The 20,260-nt window shown below is 56.5% G+C and overlaps 1 protein-coding gene across 1 annotated transcript; it reads left to right on the top strand.

The window, feature by feature from the left end:
- Positions 1-5,143: 5,143 nt before the first annotated feature.
- SGCA (sarcoglycan alpha) lies at positions 5,144-14,929 on the top strand. Its single transcript, XM_021704246.1, is given in 10 exon segments — positions 5,144-5,177; positions 6,272-6,391; positions 6,493-6,647; positions 6,805-6,877; positions 7,232-7,329; positions 7,331-7,431; positions 7,822-7,984; positions 8,952-9,160; positions 9,363-9,389; positions 14,749-14,929. Coding segments are annotated over 10 exon segments (1,161 nt in total).
- The last annotated feature ends 5,331 nt before the right edge of the window (positions 14,930-20,260 follow it).

Genomic DNA, 20,260 nt, shown 5'->3' with positions numbered 1-20,260 from the left:
AATATGGAGAGAATTATCTTCCTGACATTGAGGCTTCTCATCCCTAAACTGAATACATCTCTCCACTTATTCCTTTCAAAGCCTATAGTTTTTATACTTTTACAATCTATCATTTTGCTTCATAAGTATCTGTGAGTTTTTTCGGGGTTCTGTACAATTTTGTTATTGTTAATGATGTATTTTTAAAAAGATATTACAGTTTCTAATAACTTATTGTTAGTGTATAGAAGCACTGTTGGATTTTGTATTTTATTTGTATTTGGATACTAAATCTTGCCAATCTCCCTTAACAACCCTAATAACATGCCTGTAGAATGTCTTGGATTTTCTATATAAATAATCATACCATCTGCAAAAAATTGTCAGAGATTTTGTTTCTTTTATTTTCCTAATCCTATCACTGAGCGGTGGCTTCTAAATCGGACTTCTCCCAGCTCTCAGGCTGTGCCAGTGGCTTGGCCCTGGGCAGCTACAGTCTTGCACCTTCAGTTCTAAATAAATAAAAGACCCCTTACTTTCTCCAGAGCTTTACAGTTTACAAAGCACTTTTGTTTTTCATTATCTCATGGATCCTTATTACCCCCACTTTACAAAGACGGAGTGTCTCTTCTCCATGTCCAGAGATCTAGCTGGGCAGAATACTCTGCTGTGAGCCCTCTGACAGTCCCTCCCCTTCTCTGTTTCTCCTGTAAGCTAGAAAGTTTGGCCAGGCATGGTCTCTGGTATTCTCAGACTCATGATTGATTGCTCTGGGCGGTCACAAGGCTCAAGTAACCTCTTTGAGCGCTGAAGGCCAAAGATTAAAAAAAGGGAGGAGGAATCTGGGTACACTTAGGTCCTCAGACTCGTGCCCTCAAACGTCGTGGAGGGTGGGGAAATAGGGACGTGTCCTTGGAAGTCGGAGGGTTGATACAAATGATGGGGATGGTGGGAAAGAGGGCATTGTGTCCAGCCCCCCGCCTCCAGGCGGGTTCTCCTCCCCGCTTGGTAGGACATCCTCTGGACCCGGAAGGGGAGGACGAAGTAAGACTCGGGGCCGTGGGCCTCCTCCTGCGTCGCCCCCTCTAGCTACAGCGCTCAGCAAACACTTCTGACGCGCAACCCCAACCCGGGGCGGAGCGCTCCCACCCCTCCACCCAACGACTCCCCGCCCCGTCCCCCCGCCCCGCCCCAATATTGCGCAGGCGCAGGTCCAGGCTGCAGCCGCGAACGCGCCCTCTCGTGGCTGACTGACAGATCGCATTCTTTGTTGCGGCACCGGGGGCGGCGAAGGGGGGGGAGGATGGGGGTGGAGTCTGGGAGGCAGATGCGACAATCAGATCACAATGATGAGAATCCCTTTCCTTTGTCCCTCATGACAACATATAATCCCCCGTTGTAGATGCAGATGAAGAAAATATGGCCCTCAGAAATCAGGAGGTTCATAGAGACAGAAGTGGAAGGAGAGAGTTGGGGAGATGATGCATTCATTCGATCAACCATTCATTCATTCAGCAGATATTCACTGAGTGGGAAGAGCCAGGGACAAAGGACCAGAGGAATTAAATTGGGACACTGACAGGCGGAAATCCGGCAGAAAGCTGGGGAGACAGGTGTGGAGAGGCAGAGACCTGACCCACCTGTCCCCCCAGATGGATGCTCTGACTGGTGAGAGCCGCCTTGGGAGCTCAAGAAGGGGACAGCTTGAGGACCAGGAGGGACACTAGTCACAATGGACCAAAGCAATCAAATATGCTTAAAGCCATAAATTCATAATTATGCTACTGTTTTTGAAAAGCTAACAGGCTGAAGTTTGAGGGATGTTAGAGAATCAACTCATTATTTAGAAATTGGCAAATACAGGAAGAGAATCAAGTATTTAACCCCATCTTTCCTATATGAGCTATAACACTCAGTAACCAAACAGTAAATGAGGGGCAGTTTCTGTGTCGGGAATTATTCTGGCTAATAAAGGAAGGAATGATTGGATGTAAGTATCACCATTTGGGGTTGGAGGGGGAGACTGATGGATGAGGCACAAAGCATCGCGGGTGCTGTGCTTCTGGATGGAAGAAGCAATACCACCATCTGTGAAGTGGTCTTGCCAAAGAAAATAGAACCTACAACTGATCAGGACTTTCAATCCAACTACAATTTACAGGAAATAACAATGTACAGGAAATATAATTTACAGGAAGTGCAGAGGTCAGAAAGATGTGTTAAAGAACACCCTAGAGATGCAATCAGCAAAACCCAGACTGGAAGACTGCACGGCAAATGGTCTGGTTCTCTCAAGGAAAAAGACAGAGAGAGAGAGAGGTTTGGATGGGGAACCTATGGATTTAAAGGAGACGCATCAATCAGTTGCAGTGTGTGCGCCTTATTTGGATCCTCATTCAAACAAATACACTTAAAAAAAAAGACGTTTATGAGAAATTGGAAATCTGAACACTAGGTCTGATATTAAGGAATTATTATTAACTTTAAGGTATACTAACGGACTAGGTGTAACAATCGTGATTGTTTAAAAAAGAGTCATTCTATTAAAAATAATAAATAAATAAGTCATCATCTTTCAAAGATACATGCGAAAATATTGACAGAGGAAATGAAACAGGAGGGAAAGTTGGGGGGGAGGTACAGGTGACAGGAGATTGGCCAGAAGTTGCTGACTGTTGAAGCTGGGGGATGGATATATGGAGGTTTCATTCTTTTATTCTGTAGGCTTTGGTTTTGTTTAAAATTTGCAAACTAAGGGGCACCTGGGTGGCTCAGTCAGTTAAGCGTCTGACTCTCGATCTCAGCTCAGGTCTTGATCTCAGGGTCGAGTTCAAGCCCTGCAATGGGCTCCACACTGTGTGTGGAGCCTACTTAAAATAAAATAAAATTTGCAAACTAAGAAGTTTAAGGGCCCTGTGACCCCACTCTCTATGCCCAGGCCCCAACGAGCAGAGATGCTGAGTCTTCTAGCAGCAGCTTGCAATCTGGTCAGCTCTGAGGTGGGGAGGTCCTCTAGTCAGCCACAGGGACTTCCAGGGGACTTCTGGCTGGCTCCTGGCACAGTCCCTGGTTGCGGGGAGGGAGAGAGAAGGATCCATAAGGAGACTCGCCTCTGGGGGCCTGGTGGCACTGGGTTTGGGCACTGCTACCTTAAGGCAGCTGAGGGTGTGAGTGGGGGGCTCCAAAGAAGAGCAGGGGAGTCACATGGAGCCTCTGAGGGGCTGAGGCCTGGGCAGCCGGCCAGACTCTGGCAGCTCTGCCTGCTCCCTCAGCACCCTCTGACTCTCCCTCTGCCTTGAGAACTTTCCTCCCTCATGCCCTCCATCTCCATCTCTGAGAAGGCGGAGAGGCGCCAAGGTGATTCTGGGACAAACCCTGCCCTGTCTGAGAGACTGAGTGGATGCTGACTCTGGAATTTGGTGGCTCTCCAGGGATGGGTGGGATGGTCAGGCAGGGAGAGAGAAAAAAAGATGAGGACTAAGTAACCTGCCCCTGGTCATTCCAGTTGGCAGGCCAACATCATGCCCCTCAGGCCCGACCAGAGCGGGTCCCAGGCGTCCATGTTTGGGGTGCTGGGTACGGTGGGGAGGTGGCGATGCCCAGGAGGGATGCTCATGCACACACCAGGAATTTTGGAACCCTGGCACCTGCGGGTCCCCGCTTCCTCCTCAGGACATCTAGGGAGAGTCCCCTCTGCCTGCTCTGAGTGAGAAGCCACCAAAGAGAAGGGCATCCCACCCCCTTCACACCTGGACCCAGATCCTTGACTGAGGCAAGAAGGAGGGGGCGGGGTGCCCCGGCAGCCAGGGACTGGCCTCAGCTGGTCGGGAGGTAGTACGGCTTTGGGGGGGAGGGGGGGTCACGAAGCACTGGTGCCTCACTCTTCTCATCTGAAAATGGGGGTGAAAGCACTCCTGGGAACTGCAGGGACGGAAGGAGTCACTGTATGTCCGTGAATGTAAAGCCCGGCTCACGGTGGCAGGCGGGGGTTTGGCAGTGCCCGCCCGCGTGCGAGCTCCGTGGGACAGGTGTCTGTCCCCCCCCACTACCTCTGGGCCCGGCACACAGGGGGTGGCCTGTAAGTTCGCGCTGAGTTCATGAGGCTGTGGCTTCGTGACAAGCACATCGAGAGGTGAGCACTATCCTGCCAGGCTGTAGTTGTGGGAACAGAGCCGAGGCAGGGCCGTTGGGTTTTTCAAGGCCACGTCTCCAGCGAGGGGTCAAGGTGGGATTTGTGTGGGGTTGGCTTGCAGCCCTGGCTCTCCCTGGTTAGTCCTGTCCAGGGCCCGCTCTCTTCCCAGACCTGGGGTCCACACTGGGGGCACCTGCTCTGGGGATGAGGGCTGGGTGAATGGGCACCCGGCTGTTCCGTGTGCCATTAAGGAGGCTGTCGCCCAGGCCCCCCTACACCTGCAGGGTGCCGGGCCCTGTGCCAGGTCCGGGGACAGGAAGATAGTAAGATTCTAGACGCCCCGCCCTGCAGTGCTGGGCACAGGGGCCAAGCGGGCACCCAGCTCGGCCTAGCGGAGGAAGGCAGCACAGAACGCCCGCAGGGAGGAGAGGAGGCCTGTGTTGAGTCTTGCCAGGTGAGTGGCAGTTGGCTGGTGGGATGAGAGCGGGAAGGGAACCCCAAGCAGAGGGAACAGCTTGTGCAAAGGACTTAGTGAGCATGTCAGTTGGGTGGGGGGTGGGCCGCAGAGTGAGGCTGGGCAGAAGCCTGGGGTAGTGTGTGTGCATGTGTGTGCGTGTGTGTGTGCGTGTGTGTACGTGTGTGCGTGTTTGTGGTTGGCAGGGGTGAGAGGAGAGGATTCTGGACACGATGGCCAGGTCCAGGCAGGGTCGGGAAGCCATCAACAGCTGGGGACTCAGGGCAAGGGGATCCCTTAGTGTTTTCAGGGGGTACTGAGGTAGTCAGTTTAGTCAGGTTCTGGTTTACAGAACGTTCTCTGGCCACTGGGAGGTGATCACTGGAGGGACCCGGTCATGTGAGGAGAGTGTTCACACCAGATTCAGTGCCTGCTCTGGGTGGGGATGGGGAGGGACCCACTGGCAGAAGCTGGGGTCAGCTGCTCTGGGACACCTCCCCCGTCATCCCTCCCTCCCTCTCTCCTCCCCCCTGCTCCTGTCTCTGTCACTCACAGGGGCCGGGCAGGCTGGGGCAGCCATGGCTGAAGCTCTAATCTGGATTCTTCTTGTGGGCAAGTTGGGGCCTTCTTCTGGGAGAGGCCCAGGACAAAGGGACGGGATTTATGGGTGAAGAGGTGGACAGACAGAGGTCCCTCAGGGGAGGGGTCTGGGCCCAGGGCCCAGAAGGACTTTGGGATGTTCATGCTGTATCCAGGGGGAGGTCCAGGGAAATGGGACTGGGAGCGGGGCTCTGGGATGTGGGGGACGGGGAGCTCTGAAGGGCGGGGTGTCCTAGGCCGAGGTGGGCCTGGCACAGGCCTGGAGTGTCGTTGGCCCTTTAATGGGCTGGCTGGTCTGCCTTCTTTCTAGGCCCAGGCTAAATTTGGCCTTGGGAGGGTGTGGGGGCCCGCTGGGGCGGGTCCTTTCCCTGGGGCTCAGGATCCCATTTGCTCAGCTTCTGTTGGTTTCTACTGTGGGCCCCTTTCCCCCTGTGTATTAGGGGAGTTGGGAGGGAATCCCAGAATGGCTACTCACCTCCTCCTTCACTCTCCCCCTCCCCTCCAAGCTTCCCAGACACTCAGCATTCTTTTTTAAAATTTGTTTTTATTTATTTATTTTGAGAGAGAGAAAGTAGGGAGAGTGACTGAGAGTGCCCTTAGGGGTGGGGAGGTGCAGAGGGAGAGAAAGAGAGAGAATCCTAAGCAAGCTCTATGCCCAGAGTGGCAGAAGCCGACCGGGGCTCGATCTCAAGACCCTGAGACCATGACCTGAACCGAAATCAAGAGTCAGATGCTTAACCAACTGAGCCTCCCAGGTGCCCCTAACACCGCATTCTTAAGGGTTCTGTTTTACAAGTGCCCATAACACGCATCCACCCCACACACCCCACACCCTTCTCAGCCAGACAGCAGTCCCTGCCCGGGGTGACCCCTCAAAGGGAGCCTAAAATGAGGACTGGAGGAGGGGGTTCCCATGAATCCAAACCCAACAAAGGTCTGGGACTTGTCACTGATCTAAGTTTGTGTGGCACAGCGAGGACCCCTCCACCTGTCCTTTCCTGGGAGCCCCCCACAACTTCTCCTCTCTCTTAGGGGCACCAGGAGCTTCTCCCCTGTCCAGGATTAAGGCTGATGCATGTGTTTTGGGGGTTGTGGGGTCCCCACAGGTCTCTTGGCAGGGCTGGGGGACGCCGAGGCCCAGCAGACCACCCTACAGCCTCTTGTGGGCCGCGTCTTTGTGCACGCCCTGGACCGGGAAACCGTCCTGCGTCGTCCCGAGCATGTCGGTGAGAGGGGCCTAAAGGCCATCAGCGGGCTGGCGGTGCCTGGCCAGGGGCCAGTGGAGCCTCCTGTCATTTCTCCAATCCCCTGTCCTCCCTTCCACCAGATGTGCCCCCCACCACCCCTATCACCTACCACGCCCACCTCCAGGGACACCCAGACCTGCCTCGGTGGCTCCGCTACACCCAGCGCAGCCCCCACCAGCCTGGCTTCCTCTACGGCGCCCCCACCCCCGAAGATCGTGGGCTCCAGGTCATCGAGGTACAAGCAGGGACCCCAGTGGCTGTGGCCCATGTGGGCATTCGTGCATGTTCATTTACATAATTTAGATGCCTCTAATTGGAGGGTGTCTCAGTCCCCTCCATGTTTCTCCCCTCGCCCCATCCCTCAGCTCTCTTCTGCATCCTCCCCACCCCAGGTCACAGCCTACAATCGGGACAGCTTTGACACCACCCGGCAGACGCTGGTGCTGTTGATTGGCGACCCAGAAGGTACTGTCAGCCCCACCTAACCCCTGCCCCACCTCCACCCTCCCCCAACTCCAGTCTTGGGGGTTTCTCTTGGAAGGAGGGAGGGGGGTGTGAAGGGCATACTTGGGAGGAGCAGGAGCAGGGCGTCCTGGAAGGGCTCTAGATTTGTATTCTTGGCCGTTCTGCTGACAGTCTCTGGGGCCTTGGGAAGTTGTTGAGGCTGTGGGAAGGGCATTTGGGGCTGTGAGGGATGGGAAGTTAGGGAGGAAAGAAGAAGTCTGAGGGGGCGTGGGGAGGAGCTTGGGGGGGGGAGGCTTGGGAAGGATTCGTGCAGGACTCAGTGTGGAGCCTCAAGTGCCAACCTGGCATTTCCAGGCCCCCTGCTTCCATACCAAGCTGAATTCCTGGTGTGCAGCCATGATGTGGAGGAGGTGCTGCCCTCAACCCCTGCCAGTCGCTTCCTCACAGCCTTGGGGGGGGCTCTGGGAGCCGGGAGAGCTCCAGCTACTCAACATTACCTCCGCCTTGGACCGTGGGGGCCGCGTCCCCCTTCCCATTGAGGGTCGCAAGGAAGGGTAAGTGTGCAACCCCGGAGTGCTTCCTGGAAGAGGTGGCGGCAGCTGGCCTTCTTGGGGGGTGGGTGGGCATGGAGCACCTTTGTGCACCTTCACACCATGTGTATCTCTCACATCACTGTCCACTTCCCTCCAGCCACCCCTTCATCTTCTTGCCCTTCCTGGGCCCAAACCCTAGTGACCCTGAACTCTATACTCCCTGATGCCCCATGAGGACATAAAAGATCCAGCTATCAAAAGACATTCCTGGGAGTATAAGGCCCCCAGGAAGGCTGGGGTTTTCTGTGTACTTTCACCATAACCCAGGTCTCAAGGTGATCCTGCAACCCCAAATCTCCAGTGCCCAGTGCCCCCCCCAATATGTTAATGGTGGTTTCTATCTGGGCCCAGGGTTTACATCAAGGTGGGCTCTGCCTCACCCTTCTCCACCTGCCTGAAGATGGTGGCATCTCCCGACAGCCATGCTCGCTGTGCCCAGGGTCAGCCTCCACTTCTGTCCTGCTATGACACCTTGGCACCTCACTTCCGCGTTGACTGGTGCAATGTGTCCCTGGTGAGGAGGGACCCTGGATCCGGGTGTGGGGATGGGGCATGACCCCCATCAGTCTCCTGCCTAGCCCTATTCCCACCCCATCCTGTTTCTTTCTCTGATTATGGTCAGGGTGGCGAGCGCGCGCGCGCGCACACACACACACACACACACACACACACACACACACACACGTGCGCGCTTGCGCGCTCTGAAGTTCCACCTCATCCCACAAGAGGGCGACAGAGTCCATAATCCAGAAAAGGGATCCCAGGGTCCAGAAGTCCTTGATGCACACAACCCAACAGCTAGAACAATCACTCCAATAGGGCAGTTCTAAAAACCCTTTCCCCACCAGGGGACTCTTTAGGACAGCTCTGCTTCCTTCTAAGGTGTCACCTAGCAAATCTGCCTGCAATAAGGAACAGATACCTCTCACCTCCAAGTTATAAACCAAAGATGCTCACTACTGCTCTTTGGGATGTTGAGCACAATTATCTGGGGTCCCTAGAGACCCTGACTCCCCAGGTTGGGACCCCTGGAGTACTCTGTTCCTGTGAATTGACCAACAGTGCAGCCAGGGACAGATCAACATCCTCGAGCACTTGCTGTGTACTAGGCTCTAGCCAATCAACATGCTTTACCCTCACCACCACCCCAGAAACAGGGTCCACTATTAGCGTTCTGACATTCCAGGTGAGGGAAAGGAGGCACCTGGAGGGAAGACATCCAGCACAGCACTTGTCTGAATCAGGATTCAAACCCAGGCAGTCGGGCCCTAGAGGTGTGCTCTAACCGTTGTATGGACCTGCCTCTCCTCGTCCTTCTCTCTGGGTTCCTAGTCCAGTGCTTGTCCTGAGAGGTCACCCAAGCTGGGGCAGACAGGCAGGAGGAAACCCTGTGGTTGTATGGGGCACCCCTGCCCCGTCCCCCCAGGGGGTCTCTGTGTCCAGCCAACGCCTCCTCAGTGAGCCCTGGGCTCTCTGAGCAGGTGGATAAGTCAGTGCCAGAGCCCGCAGATGAGGTGCCCACCCCAGGCGATGGGATCCTGGAGCATGACCCGTTCTTCCGCCCACCTACTGAGGCCACGGCCCGAGACTTCCTCACCGACGCGCTGGTCACCCTCCTGGTGCCCCTGCTGGTGGCTCTCCTGCTCACTCTGGGGCTGGCCTACGTCATGTGCTGCCGGCGGGAAGGACGGTGAGTGTGGGGGACAGATGGGCAGGGAGGGCACTGCTGCTCACCCCCACGGGGCTCTTTGGGGCGCTGTGCTGCCTGGGGACACAGACTCCTCAGGGAGCGGGGTCCTCAGCCAGGAAGGGGGTGGGGACCTCTTGCCTCGCCTGGCACCAGGAGGGAGGGGTGTGGATAATAGCTAACCCCCTCCCTCGATTTTCCACAGGCTGAAGAGAGACCTGGCCACCTCGGAGTAAGTAGGGGAAAGCTGGGGGGGGGGCTGGGTGGGAGCACCCCTAGACTGCCAAGCTAGACCCCCGTCCCTAACCTCCATGAGCAGCACAGACAAGCCAGATTACTCTGAGCTGATGGGGGCCACGCCTGGCCTCCGAGCTCCTGGTCTGGGCTGGCTGGTTGCTGGGTCTGACCTCTTCTGACCCGGCCTTCTCATTTTCTGTGTCTCCGTGGAGGACTCCAACCTGGGATGGGGCACAGGAGGGGACCCGGCCAGGTGTGGGGGCCTGTGGCCACCCTGGGGGAAAGGGTTCGAGAAGCCACTTAAGAGGCTGCGTGCACACACACACATGCACACACACGCACACACACGCACACTTCCCTGAGTCAGACATTAGGTATGGCTCCAGCCTGGCTTCTGCCACACAATCAGCATGATGCTCTCTGGCCCTGGTTTCTGATGACGGGGTCATTGAACTAGCTAATGTCTGTGGATGCTTTCAATTCCTCCAGCCCTTTCCCCAAATCCATCTCACTCTTACTTTGCTCAGGTTCCCACCCCCAACGGCCTTACTCCTCCTCTGTCCCCAGCTTCCTTCCACTCCCACTCCCCTGAGCTCCAAAGATTCCAGGAGGCACGTGTGAGATAAGTTAGGCTCCTTTTATTCCCACTGCATTGAGCCTGTGGCGGGCCTGGCACCCTTGCCTGCTTGCCTGGCCTGCCTCGTTAATTGCGGCGGCATCTGGCCACCCTGCGAACCTCCTTGCGTAGCCGCTTGTGCCCCCTTCGGGAGCCCACTAGCAGTCGGCGCTTCCCAGGCCGGCCCTTCCCAGGCCGGCGCTGCCCAGGCCGGCGCTGCCCAGGCCGGCGCTTCCGAGGCCGGCGCTGCGCCGACTGGCGTTGTCTCTGGTCCCTGAGCTTGAACTTGGAGGCAAACTTCTTGCCCACGCGGAAGGAGCCCAAGGCCCCCTTGCCGGTCACCTGCTTGAGAACGCCCTTGTCCACCAGCCCCTTGAGCACTCGCTTGAAGCGCCAGGCGTTCCAGATCATGTTGTAGCCCATGGCGGTGACCGCCTTCTTCAGGGTGGCTAGACTCACGCGGTTGTGCATGCCCTTGTCCACCACAACCCCCAGGATCACCTTGGATATGCTGGGCTTCCGGCGGGTTTTGGGGCTGGCGCGGCGCCCACTCTCATTATTGCTAGGGGCCCCAGAGGCGCTGGCCTGCCTGCCTGCACCCTGGGCAGTGTTCGAGGCCAAGGGTGCAGATGGGGGAGGAGCCAAAGTGTCTTTCTGTATCTCTCCCTGGGGCGGTTGAAGGGAACTAGGTGCAGGGACCTCCAGGGTGGCGGCTGGAAGTCTCCACTGGGCTGTTCTTCGGTGGGTGAGGCGAGTCTCTGGTCCTGGTTTCCTCAGAGGCTTCCTCGGAGAGCTCCAGCCCCAGCCTCCCCCTGGGTGGCCAGAAGTAGGACCAAGGATGATCACCCACGGCTGGCCTCAGCAGACTTGTGCCTCAGGGGCAGGGGGTGGCAAGGTTACCTCTGTGGTGACCTCAGGGGGACATTGTGAGGCCACCAGAATCCTGTGAAGGTCACAGTGGTCCCATTGTTCCCTCCCGGGAGGTGCAGACGGGAGTTGCAGATAGTGTGGGCATTTGACAAGCCAGGTACCCTGGGAAGAAGGGCTGAGGCTGTGTGGGTGGATGGGCGGACTCACGTGGTGTGTTCATGCACGTGCATGTGTGTTTAGAAACGTATGCACCTGGACCAGCTGATTTCAGGGTGTTCTGAGACCCCAGTTTTAAAAAAAGATTTTATTTATTTATTTATTTATTTGAGAGAGAGAGAATGAGAGCAAGCGGTGGGGAGGCGGGGGCGGAGAGGGGAGAGAAAGGGACAAACTGACTCTGCACTGAGTGTGGAGTGTGACATGGGGCTCCATCTCAGGACCCCAAGCTCATGACCTGAGCTGAAATCGAGAGTCAGACACTTAACCGACTGAGCCACCCAGGTGCCCCCTGAGACCTCAGTTTGAAACCCACCATCTTGACCTATCTCAACCCATTGGGTTGAGGAAAACAAATATTTTTAGCAACAGAATTATACCCACATTTCTGAATTGTTATGGGGAAAGTATTTTCCAGAGTGAACAAAACTATAATTCCTTGCTCTGCCCAGGTCGATTTGATTCCTGGGTCACCTTTGATCACAAAACAATGGAAAGGCTCTGCTTTGCTTTTTTTTTTCCTATTTTCATTTTTATTTGATAGAATTCTTTTTCCCATCGGAATGAATGATTTTCCATGTCAGTTTTTCAAGGAACATTTCATTCCTCAATTTTTTTGGCCTGTGCCAAATTTGATCAATTATACCTTCTGCCATTGTGGAAATTCTCTTCTGACCAGTGATTTTGAGCACGGCCTGGTTCTGCTGGCTCAGTTTTGGAGCTTGGAAGCTCTCAGGAAAATCTGCTTCCTCCATCAATGTTGACTCAATCACCAGGCTTACCGTGTGCCATATTAGCCCTTGTTGGTTTGGATTTTGAGTGGACTTATTTCTACAGATTCCATTTTTTTTTTCTTGTTCAATGTCTACCATTTTTCAAATTATCCACAAATTGTGATTCTGCTGCCTGTATCAGAGTTTGCTGGTCAGAAGGTCCTCCAGCCTGACCCTTTTCTGTGGTCTGTGTGTCAGAAACAGGGCTCAAGGACTGTGTGTTGGTGGTGGAGAATGTGTGTGTGTGTGTGTGTGTGTGTGTGTGTAGGAATGCCTGCCTATTCGTTTGTCTGCCCAGGCGCTGATGTGGAAGGGCTGTAGGGGAAGGCAGCAGCGGGGCTGGCTTCTGCTCCTTCTGCTCCTGCTCTGGAAAAACATCCCCAGAACATTTTCCACCTGTGTGTGTTGCCAGAGTAATGAGACCCAGATGCAGGGCTGGGGGCAGGGAGGAGGCCTTCCCCTGCCAGGGCATTACCTGCCTGGCTGCCTCTGGCCCTAAGCATCCACATGCTTCTTGCTTCCTTACTCCCTCAGCTTCCTCTTGCCTGGGAATGGAAAATTGTGTTTTGGAGAGCTCTGCTTGCCAAATTCCAGACTCAAGAGCTCATCTTGATCCTCCCCTGGCCTTAGAGGCTGACTCCACCTCTTCCCGCCAACCAGACAGGACCTGGTCCTGCTCTCCGCCCCCACCAAGGAGTGTGGCCCATTCAGCAGGAAGCTAGAAAGTCTGACCTGTCATCTAATCTCTCAGGCTCTAGCTGGTGTTGGTATCCACTAACTGAGACTTGGAGAGGGGTGGGGATCATTGCCCCTCTCCCATTTGATAAGTAACCCAGAGTCAAGTGGGTTAAGTGAGTCAAGTGCCCCTCCCCCATTTGATCAAGTCAACCCAGGCCCTGCCTTGGGCCCCCACCCCTTTAAGGAAATGAATTCTTTTTTTTTTTAAGACTTTATTTATTTGAGAGCGCGCGAGAGAGCGAGCACAAGCAGGGGGAGGGGCAGCCGGAGAGGGAGAAGCAGACTCCTTGCTGAGCAGAGAGCTCGATGTGGGACTCGATCCCACGACCCCGGGATCATGGCCTGAGCCGAAGTCACACACTTAACCAACTGAGTCACCCAGGAGCCCTCTTTTTTTTTTAAGACTTTATTTATTTTGAGAGTTGGTCGGGTCGGGGGGTGGGCAGAGGAAGAGGGAGAGAAGCAGACTCCCAGCTGAGCGTGGAGCCCCACTCGGGGCTCAATCTCAGGACCCTGAGTTGATGACCTGAGCAGAAATCAAGAGTCTGATGCTCAACCGAATGAGCCACCCAGGCGTCCCAAGGAAACTAATTCTTTTTTTTTTTTTTTAAGATTTTTATTTATTTATTTGAGAGAGAGAGAGAGCATGAGAGAGGGGAGGGTCAGAAGGAGAAGCAGACTCCCTGTGGAGCAGGAAGCCCGATGTGGGACTCGATCCCAGGACTCCAGGACCATGACCTGAGCTGAAGGCAGTCGCTTAACTAACTGAGCCACCCAGGCACCCCCCCAAGGAAACTAATTCTTATTGTTGGTAATGAAGAGTCCCTGCTATCTGTCTCACCTGGCAACCAGGTAGTCCGGGAAAATATCTCCAGGCTGGACCCACAAATGTGGGTGGGTTCATGTAAAGGGGCTTGGAAACATCCCATTACTGGAGGCCAAGTACATCAGTGAACCTACTATAATAAAATAACACTGATGATGTTGATAGCCATGTCAGGCTCCCTGTAATATTAGCTACCACTTGCTGTGAGGCTGACCAGGAGACATCGAAGTATTTCTTGTATTAACCATTTCATTTGTACAAAAACTGCACTGTAATTGAGGAAATAGTGGCACAGAGAAGTGACTTGCATAAGGTCACACAGGCAGTAAGTAGCAGAACTCACATTCAAACCCAAAGCAAGTCCTCATGCTTGGTTACACTGTGCTACCCTACTTCCCAGAATGAACTGAAGCTTGCCCCCCACAGCAGAAAGCAAGCTCGTGAGGATCTCAAATGAGAATGCGGCTGAGCTTTCTAAGAAGAAAGAAGAAAATCTTCTTCTAGAAAGACTAGAACTCAGAAGGGACTTCCTGACTGCCCTGGGGATTTCAGGCCCGCTGAGGGCGGAGCCAGGGGAGCTGTGGTCTGGAATAAAGCCAGAGAGCAAAGACTCAGTGTCCAGAGCTAGTCCTGGGGTCGGGTGAGAGAGGTCCAGGTACAGAGGCCAGGGAGGCCAGCTGGGAGCAGCAGGAAGATGAGACCGTAGAGGTCTGGCTGGAAACAGCAGGAGCCAAAGTAGGAGGTGGGAAGAGATGGAGGGGGGGAGGTTTGCCAGACTAAGACAGGGATGAGACAGGGAAGACTGGATGGCCAATGGTAGGAGAGAGTATTAGGGGAGGGAACTGAGTGCTAGAAGGGACCTAAAGGGTCATGGGAATATAAAGCCCAGCAAATGCTGGCCTCTGGAAATATGGATCCACTGTGGGTATCTATTCATGCCGAGTATCGCGGGAGCTCTTAGCATGCGCCAAGCACTTGTCTAAACATTTTTCTCATTTAATTCCCACCACAGTGCTAGGAGGTAGGTTCTAGTATTATGCCCACTTTACAGTTGAGCACACTGAGGCACAGAGTGGTTCAGTACCTTGCCAGGGACACACAGCTTTGAATCCAGGCTGTCTATACCCACAGCCTATGCCAGTCACTGGACGCTGAGCTGGCACCAAAGACCTTCCTGTTTGTCCTCCTCCCACCCATCATGTGTGTGAGTGTCCCCCTACATAGCAGGTGGGGAGGACAGGCAGGGCCACCCTGGGCCTCGGTGGGGGGGGGTTGACTCCCAGAGCTGACGGCTCTGCCGGCTCTGTGCGCCCAGCATCCAGATGGTCCACCATTGCACCATCCGCGGGAACACAGAGGAGCTGCGGCAGATGGCATCCAGCCGGGAGGTGCCCCGGCCGCTGTCCACGCTGCCCATGTTCAACGTGCGCACAGGCGAGCGGCTGCCTCCACAAGTGGACAGCACCCAGGTGCCCCTCATCCTGGACCAGCACTGAGGGCACAGCCAGGTGGGCCTGCGGGGCGGTGCCAGCCTCATTTCAGGGAACAAGGTGGCTTCTGGCTCGAGGCTGGGGCAGATGGTGGGGAGGGCGAGGTCCAGGGAAGGGGCACACAGCCCCGCCTGCTCCTCTGAGGCAGCTGTGGGGTTTGCTCAGCAGGGCCAGGGCTATGGCCCCCAGGGCCCAACACTCAGGGTCGGAGGGCTGGGCTGGGGAGGCAGGAGGGCCAGGGCCTGGGCATCACAGCCCCTCACACCCTCCCTCTGCTGTTCCGGTCCCAGACCCGGCCTCCTCCTCCCGCCACGCACAGAGCAGCTGGCCCACAGCCACATCCTTCCTCAGGATCCCGGGCCCTGGCCTGACAGCCCCAGGCTGGGAACAAGCAGAGAGATGGCAGCGGGGGAGGTGAAGGTGTCTGGGGTCAGGACCCCCAGAATAAATAGATGCCGCTCTGCTCACTTGTGGCTGTCAGCTCCTTCTTCTCAGCAGCCTCCCACCAGCACTCGCTGCCTCAGTTTCCCTTTCTGCCTCCGGGAGCCCTCAGAGGCAGCCAGGGGCTGCCAGCCTGCCCTTTGGACTCTTGGCATTTTGCTGTTTTCTCAACTTCTCTGGAAGAAAGAGCGAAGGACCTGCTATCTGCGGCCCTGGTCTTAATCCTCGGACAGAACCTGACAGTGAGGTATTACTGGCTCCTCATCCCCACTTTACAGAGGAGGAAACCGAGGCCCAAGGAGAGTAAGCAACTTACCCAAGGTCACAGAGCAAGCGAGTGGCAGAGCTTGGGTTAGAACCTGGTATGTCTACCTCCGCGCTGCCAGGGCTGAAGGGTTCTGGAAGCAAGAGGTCCAGGCTCTTATCTGTCCGGATCCCCTAGAGGAAGAGCCCCTTTGTAACTCATGCTGTGAGGGAGTCCAGTCTGTATATGGAGAGAGGGGTTGGGATAGGGGACCCTGAATGCCTGGGCTCAGTGACCCATTACTGGTGGGCTTCCCCAGGGGCCGGGCAGAGGTCAGGGGACACAGCACGACCTGGCACCCTTGTTGAGCTGAATGTCACCAGCTTGGCCCTGGAGAGCTCAGCTGGCTAGGAAGACGCCCGAGCTTGTTTCTCCCAGGTGGACACAACCACACCAGACCAGCTGGGCCCCTGCCCACTGCCGTCCTGAGCTGCACCCAGTCTCACATCTGACCACTGCCTTGGGAGGCCAAGCCAGAGATCAGGCCCGAGAGGGGACCCAGATAAAGGAGGGATGGCAGAGGAGCTGGGATTTATGGCCTAGGTCTCAGACCTCTAGATCTGGGTGGCAATTCCAAGAAAATCCAAACAAGGACAAGACGTCCTTCGTGGTGACCTCAGAATCGCTTTGTGAGTTTGACCCACCAGGCCTGGGATCCACCCACTGTCCTGGGGCTGACTCTCAACCATCCCTCTCCCTTCCCCCAGGGGGCAGTGGGCGGTGGAGATGGGGGACTGCACATGGAATTTTCCCCCTTACCTGGAGACAGGGGCCCAGGCTTGGGGCTGATGGGGAGGGCAGCCCCCAGTCTGGTGGTGGCCCCTCCTAGGCCAAGGGCCTCTGAGGATGGCTCAGTTTCTGAATACTGCTTCCAGGTGTTCAGAAATGTACAGGCAAGGGGTTGGTGAGTGTCCCCTTGGACCCCTCCCCTTTCTCTCATTCCCCGGAATCCCCCCCTTCGAGTACGGCCTGAATCCATCCACTTCTCACGGCCTCCACTCTGACCTTCCCTGTGCAGCACCAGGATCTGGCTCCTGGGCCCCTGCAACAGCCTCCCCGTGGCGCCCCGTCGCTTCTGCCCCTCCAGTCTCAGCTCCAGCAGGAGCCGGGGCCCATCCTTTCAGAAGAAAGATCGGGCATCACTCCCCCTGCTTTTGACCCTCCAATGCCTTCCGGTCACACTGAGAGTAAGATCCATGCTCTTGACTGGACGTGCTGGCCGTGCCCAGCCCTCTGATCTCCTTCCTACTCTTCACATGGCCACTGCAGCCTGCCTCATAACCTGGTCCTGCCTCAGGGCCTTTGCCCCTGCCCTTCCCTCTGCCGGGATCCCCCAGCCCCCCCCCCCCACCCCCCCACCCCCCCCCCCCCACTGCCGTCGTTTTGGTCTTTGTCCAAGTGGCAGCTCCTCAGAGAGCCCCCTCCGGCCCCCTGCTTCCAGGGCACCCTGCACCCCCTTCGTGCCCTGTTCAGGCTGGCTTCCCACCCTAGATAGAAGCTCCAGGAGGGCAGGTTTCCGGGGGCCCTCTGCAGATGGGGGCAGCGCCTGAGCACAGTAGGTGCTCAGGAAGGATGCTCTGATGCTGGGGTCTGGTGTGCTCAGAGCTCTTACGGAAGTTGCTCCTCATCTCTGAGCAAAGGGGGTGCCATTATATTGGGGTTGCCCTGCCTGCTGGGCATCCCATCCCTATTAGTTAGCTAGTTATCCCATAAGCATCTCCAGAGGCAGGCAGAGGCTCAGTGCTGGCACAGGGGAGGTGCTCAGTAGATGTTTTTGACCGAGTGTCTGTAGGGGTGGCCACCCCCCACCCACATGGGTCCTCTGACAAGATGGTGTCTCTGTCTCTTCATTTCCTCCTTTGCCTCGAGGCCCCTCATCTGGCCAAAATCTGGACTTGCACAGAGTCTGCCCTGGCTGGAGGCTCTGAGCCGCCAGCCTGCTCTCCGGGGTGCCCCTCCTCCATCCCTGCCCCCTTGAGGAGGGGGCTGCCCTCTCCTCGTCTCTGCGCTCCTGCCCGGGGCAGCCAGGGCTGGGAGCGTTCCCGGCCGGCCCCTCGCTTCCCTCCGCCACACGGCTTTGCCTTGAGATCTTGGCTCCGAGGAGCACACGGGAGCCTGGCTGCTGGCCTGGGAGGAAGTGGCCCAGACAAGTAGCTGGGAGGATGGCGTGACTGCGGAGGACACGGAGCCTGGGCACACACACGCGCACACCCAGGCGCCCTGGCAGTGCGTGGGAAAGGCATGGCCGGACGCAGCACCTCTCTCCTCGCTGAGGGGCGAGCTCCCACGGCAGTCACGCCCAACCCTCCACAGCCACGGGAAACCAGCCCCTGTGGTCCCCCAGTCCCCTCCACCCTGAGATGCGGCCTCATGCCCTGCCCCACCCTCGGCTCCTCCAGCCCCACGGCCAGCGCTGCCCCGAGACCCAGGGGCCTCCACCTTCACCCTAAACAGGGCCCCACCGTGGCCTGACTCGCCACCTTCCCTCAGCAGCTCTCAGTCCGGGAGGAGGATGTCTGCCCAAGGGGAACACAGGGCCCTACCTACAGCTGGCTTCAGTCCCCACAGGGCCTGTGTCTCCCCGATTCTTCACACACACACACACACACACACACACACACATACACAGGGTGGGTTTGTTGGGATTTGGGCTCAGAGCGAGCAGGACTCGAATTACGGCTCTGATAGTTCCTTTACTCGTAAGACATTAATCAGAACTGCCTGGGGGCTCCCAAGAAAGGAGACATTATTACACATGAACCCTCGCGTGAGCACGGCCAAACCAGAGGCCCGTGGGGTCGCCCTGCCCCCTGAGGTCCAGCTTAAATGAGCTCCGTTTACACCCTGTGCCCTGTGAAGGGTTCACGCTCTCCTTCTAAGTCTGGGGTGGAGGCTGAAATTCTCCTGCTTCCTGGTGCCGGTCTGCTGGCCAGTGAAGTGATGTTCTGAGGTATACTGGGTTAAATAAAACATGTTATTAAAATTAACTTCACCTGTTTCTTTTTATTGCCTTAACATGCCTGAAATGAAAAATTACATCTGTGGCTCGCGTACTATTTTTACTGGGCCGCGCTGGTTTCACGGCTCTTCCTTTATCTCCACTCCAGATCGACCCAAACCCAGAACTCGGCCCCTATCCTCGCTTTCTCCAGAGCACCTGCTTGTACCAGACCTCTGTGCATGCATGAATTTTCCGAAGCCTGGAGGAGTTGAGGGGGCAGGGGTCTGCCCCACAGCAGTGAAGTCACCTAGAGCATGAATATGTGGCCTCTGTTCTAAAACGTGCCATCCCGCCCCAACCGCCTCTTCCTCCCACTGCCTTCTGCCGAGAAAACCCTACTCTCCGGCACCTGCAGGCACCAAACTCACCTCCCTCCAGGGCTTGCTGCGCACGTGCTCTGCAAAGGCATTGAAGTCTCCGCGTGCGGAAGGGTCTGATGACCCTGCTAGACCAGGGCCATCCTTCTCCCCAGGTCTTGCCCCCTGGTCCGTGGACATCTCTCAGCTCTACTTGGAACCCTCTGGAGCGCGCAGCGGGAAGGGGACAGAGACACGTGCTCACCAGCGCTAGGGCTCCACGGGCCCTGACACTTTAGGATGGTGGTCTCTCCCCACATCCTCCCCGATCAGCTGCCCCCATTCACCCGCAGGCCCTCCCGTGCCCTCTGTCCTGCCTATGCACGCACACGTCCCTGCTGCTAGACCCTTACCTTCTCAGTTCACGCAGCATCTCTTCCGCCCCCATGTGTGTGGGGAAGCGGTCCCCTCATACACAGACCCCCCACCCCGACCCATCCCCAACACACCCGCCCGCGTGTGGGGCCCCTTTGAACACGGCCACGTTTGTTTATGGGTGGGCAGACACATTCTCACCCGCCTCACCCACTGACACAGCCTCCCACACTCACAGCCCCCGAGCAGCCTTCCCCTGTGGCTCCCGGTTTTGAGAGCAGCCCCACACTTCCTCTCCCGCCCTACACACGACCCCGCTTGTCCCCCTCACCTGAGGCTCCCACACTCTAGCTAGGCGGCCCCCCCAACAACCTCTCCCCTCCTCACCCTCACCCATGTCCATCCAGGAAAGTCTTGGAGGCACCAGGGCAGCTGGGGGTAAAGAGCTGACCCCAAAGAGGAGGGGACATCTGCCACGTTTCAGTCAGGAAAAAATCCTGCCAGGAGATGGGCTCCCCCCACAAAAGGGACCCAGGATTCTGAGAGAGCAGCAACAATAAAAAAATCCAAAAGAAGCCTCCTTCCTTTCTAGAATTTTCCATCTGAAGTTGACTGAGAAATCCGCCCTAGGAATGTGGCCCATCTCGTCACAGAGAAGACAAAGGTGAGTCCCGTGGAGCCTCGGTGGGAGCAGCGGGTGCTGTGCCCCGACACGGGGGGCGGCCGGGGTCTGGGGCAGCGGGTCCGGGCGGCTCTATTTAGGGCCGCCGTGATGTCAGCAGAGAGGAGGGCTTGAGTCGGGGATGTGGTACAATGGCCCCTTTGTCCCGCTCCCCTCCAGCCTGCACACACACCGAAACCGCATTCTGGCCTCGCATCACAGCACAGCCCGGCCACACGGTGTCACCTCATGTGCCCTC

This window comes from Neomonachus schauinslandi, chromosome 15 (genome assembly GCF_002201575.2).
Source record: "Neomonachus schauinslandi chromosome 15, ASM220157v2, whole genome shotgun sequence".
Classification (NCBI taxonomy): domain Eukaryota; kingdom Metazoa; phylum Chordata; class Mammalia; order Carnivora; family Phocidae; genus Neomonachus; species Neomonachus schauinslandi.
This window is presented reverse-complemented; position numbering and strand designations above follow the sequence as displayed.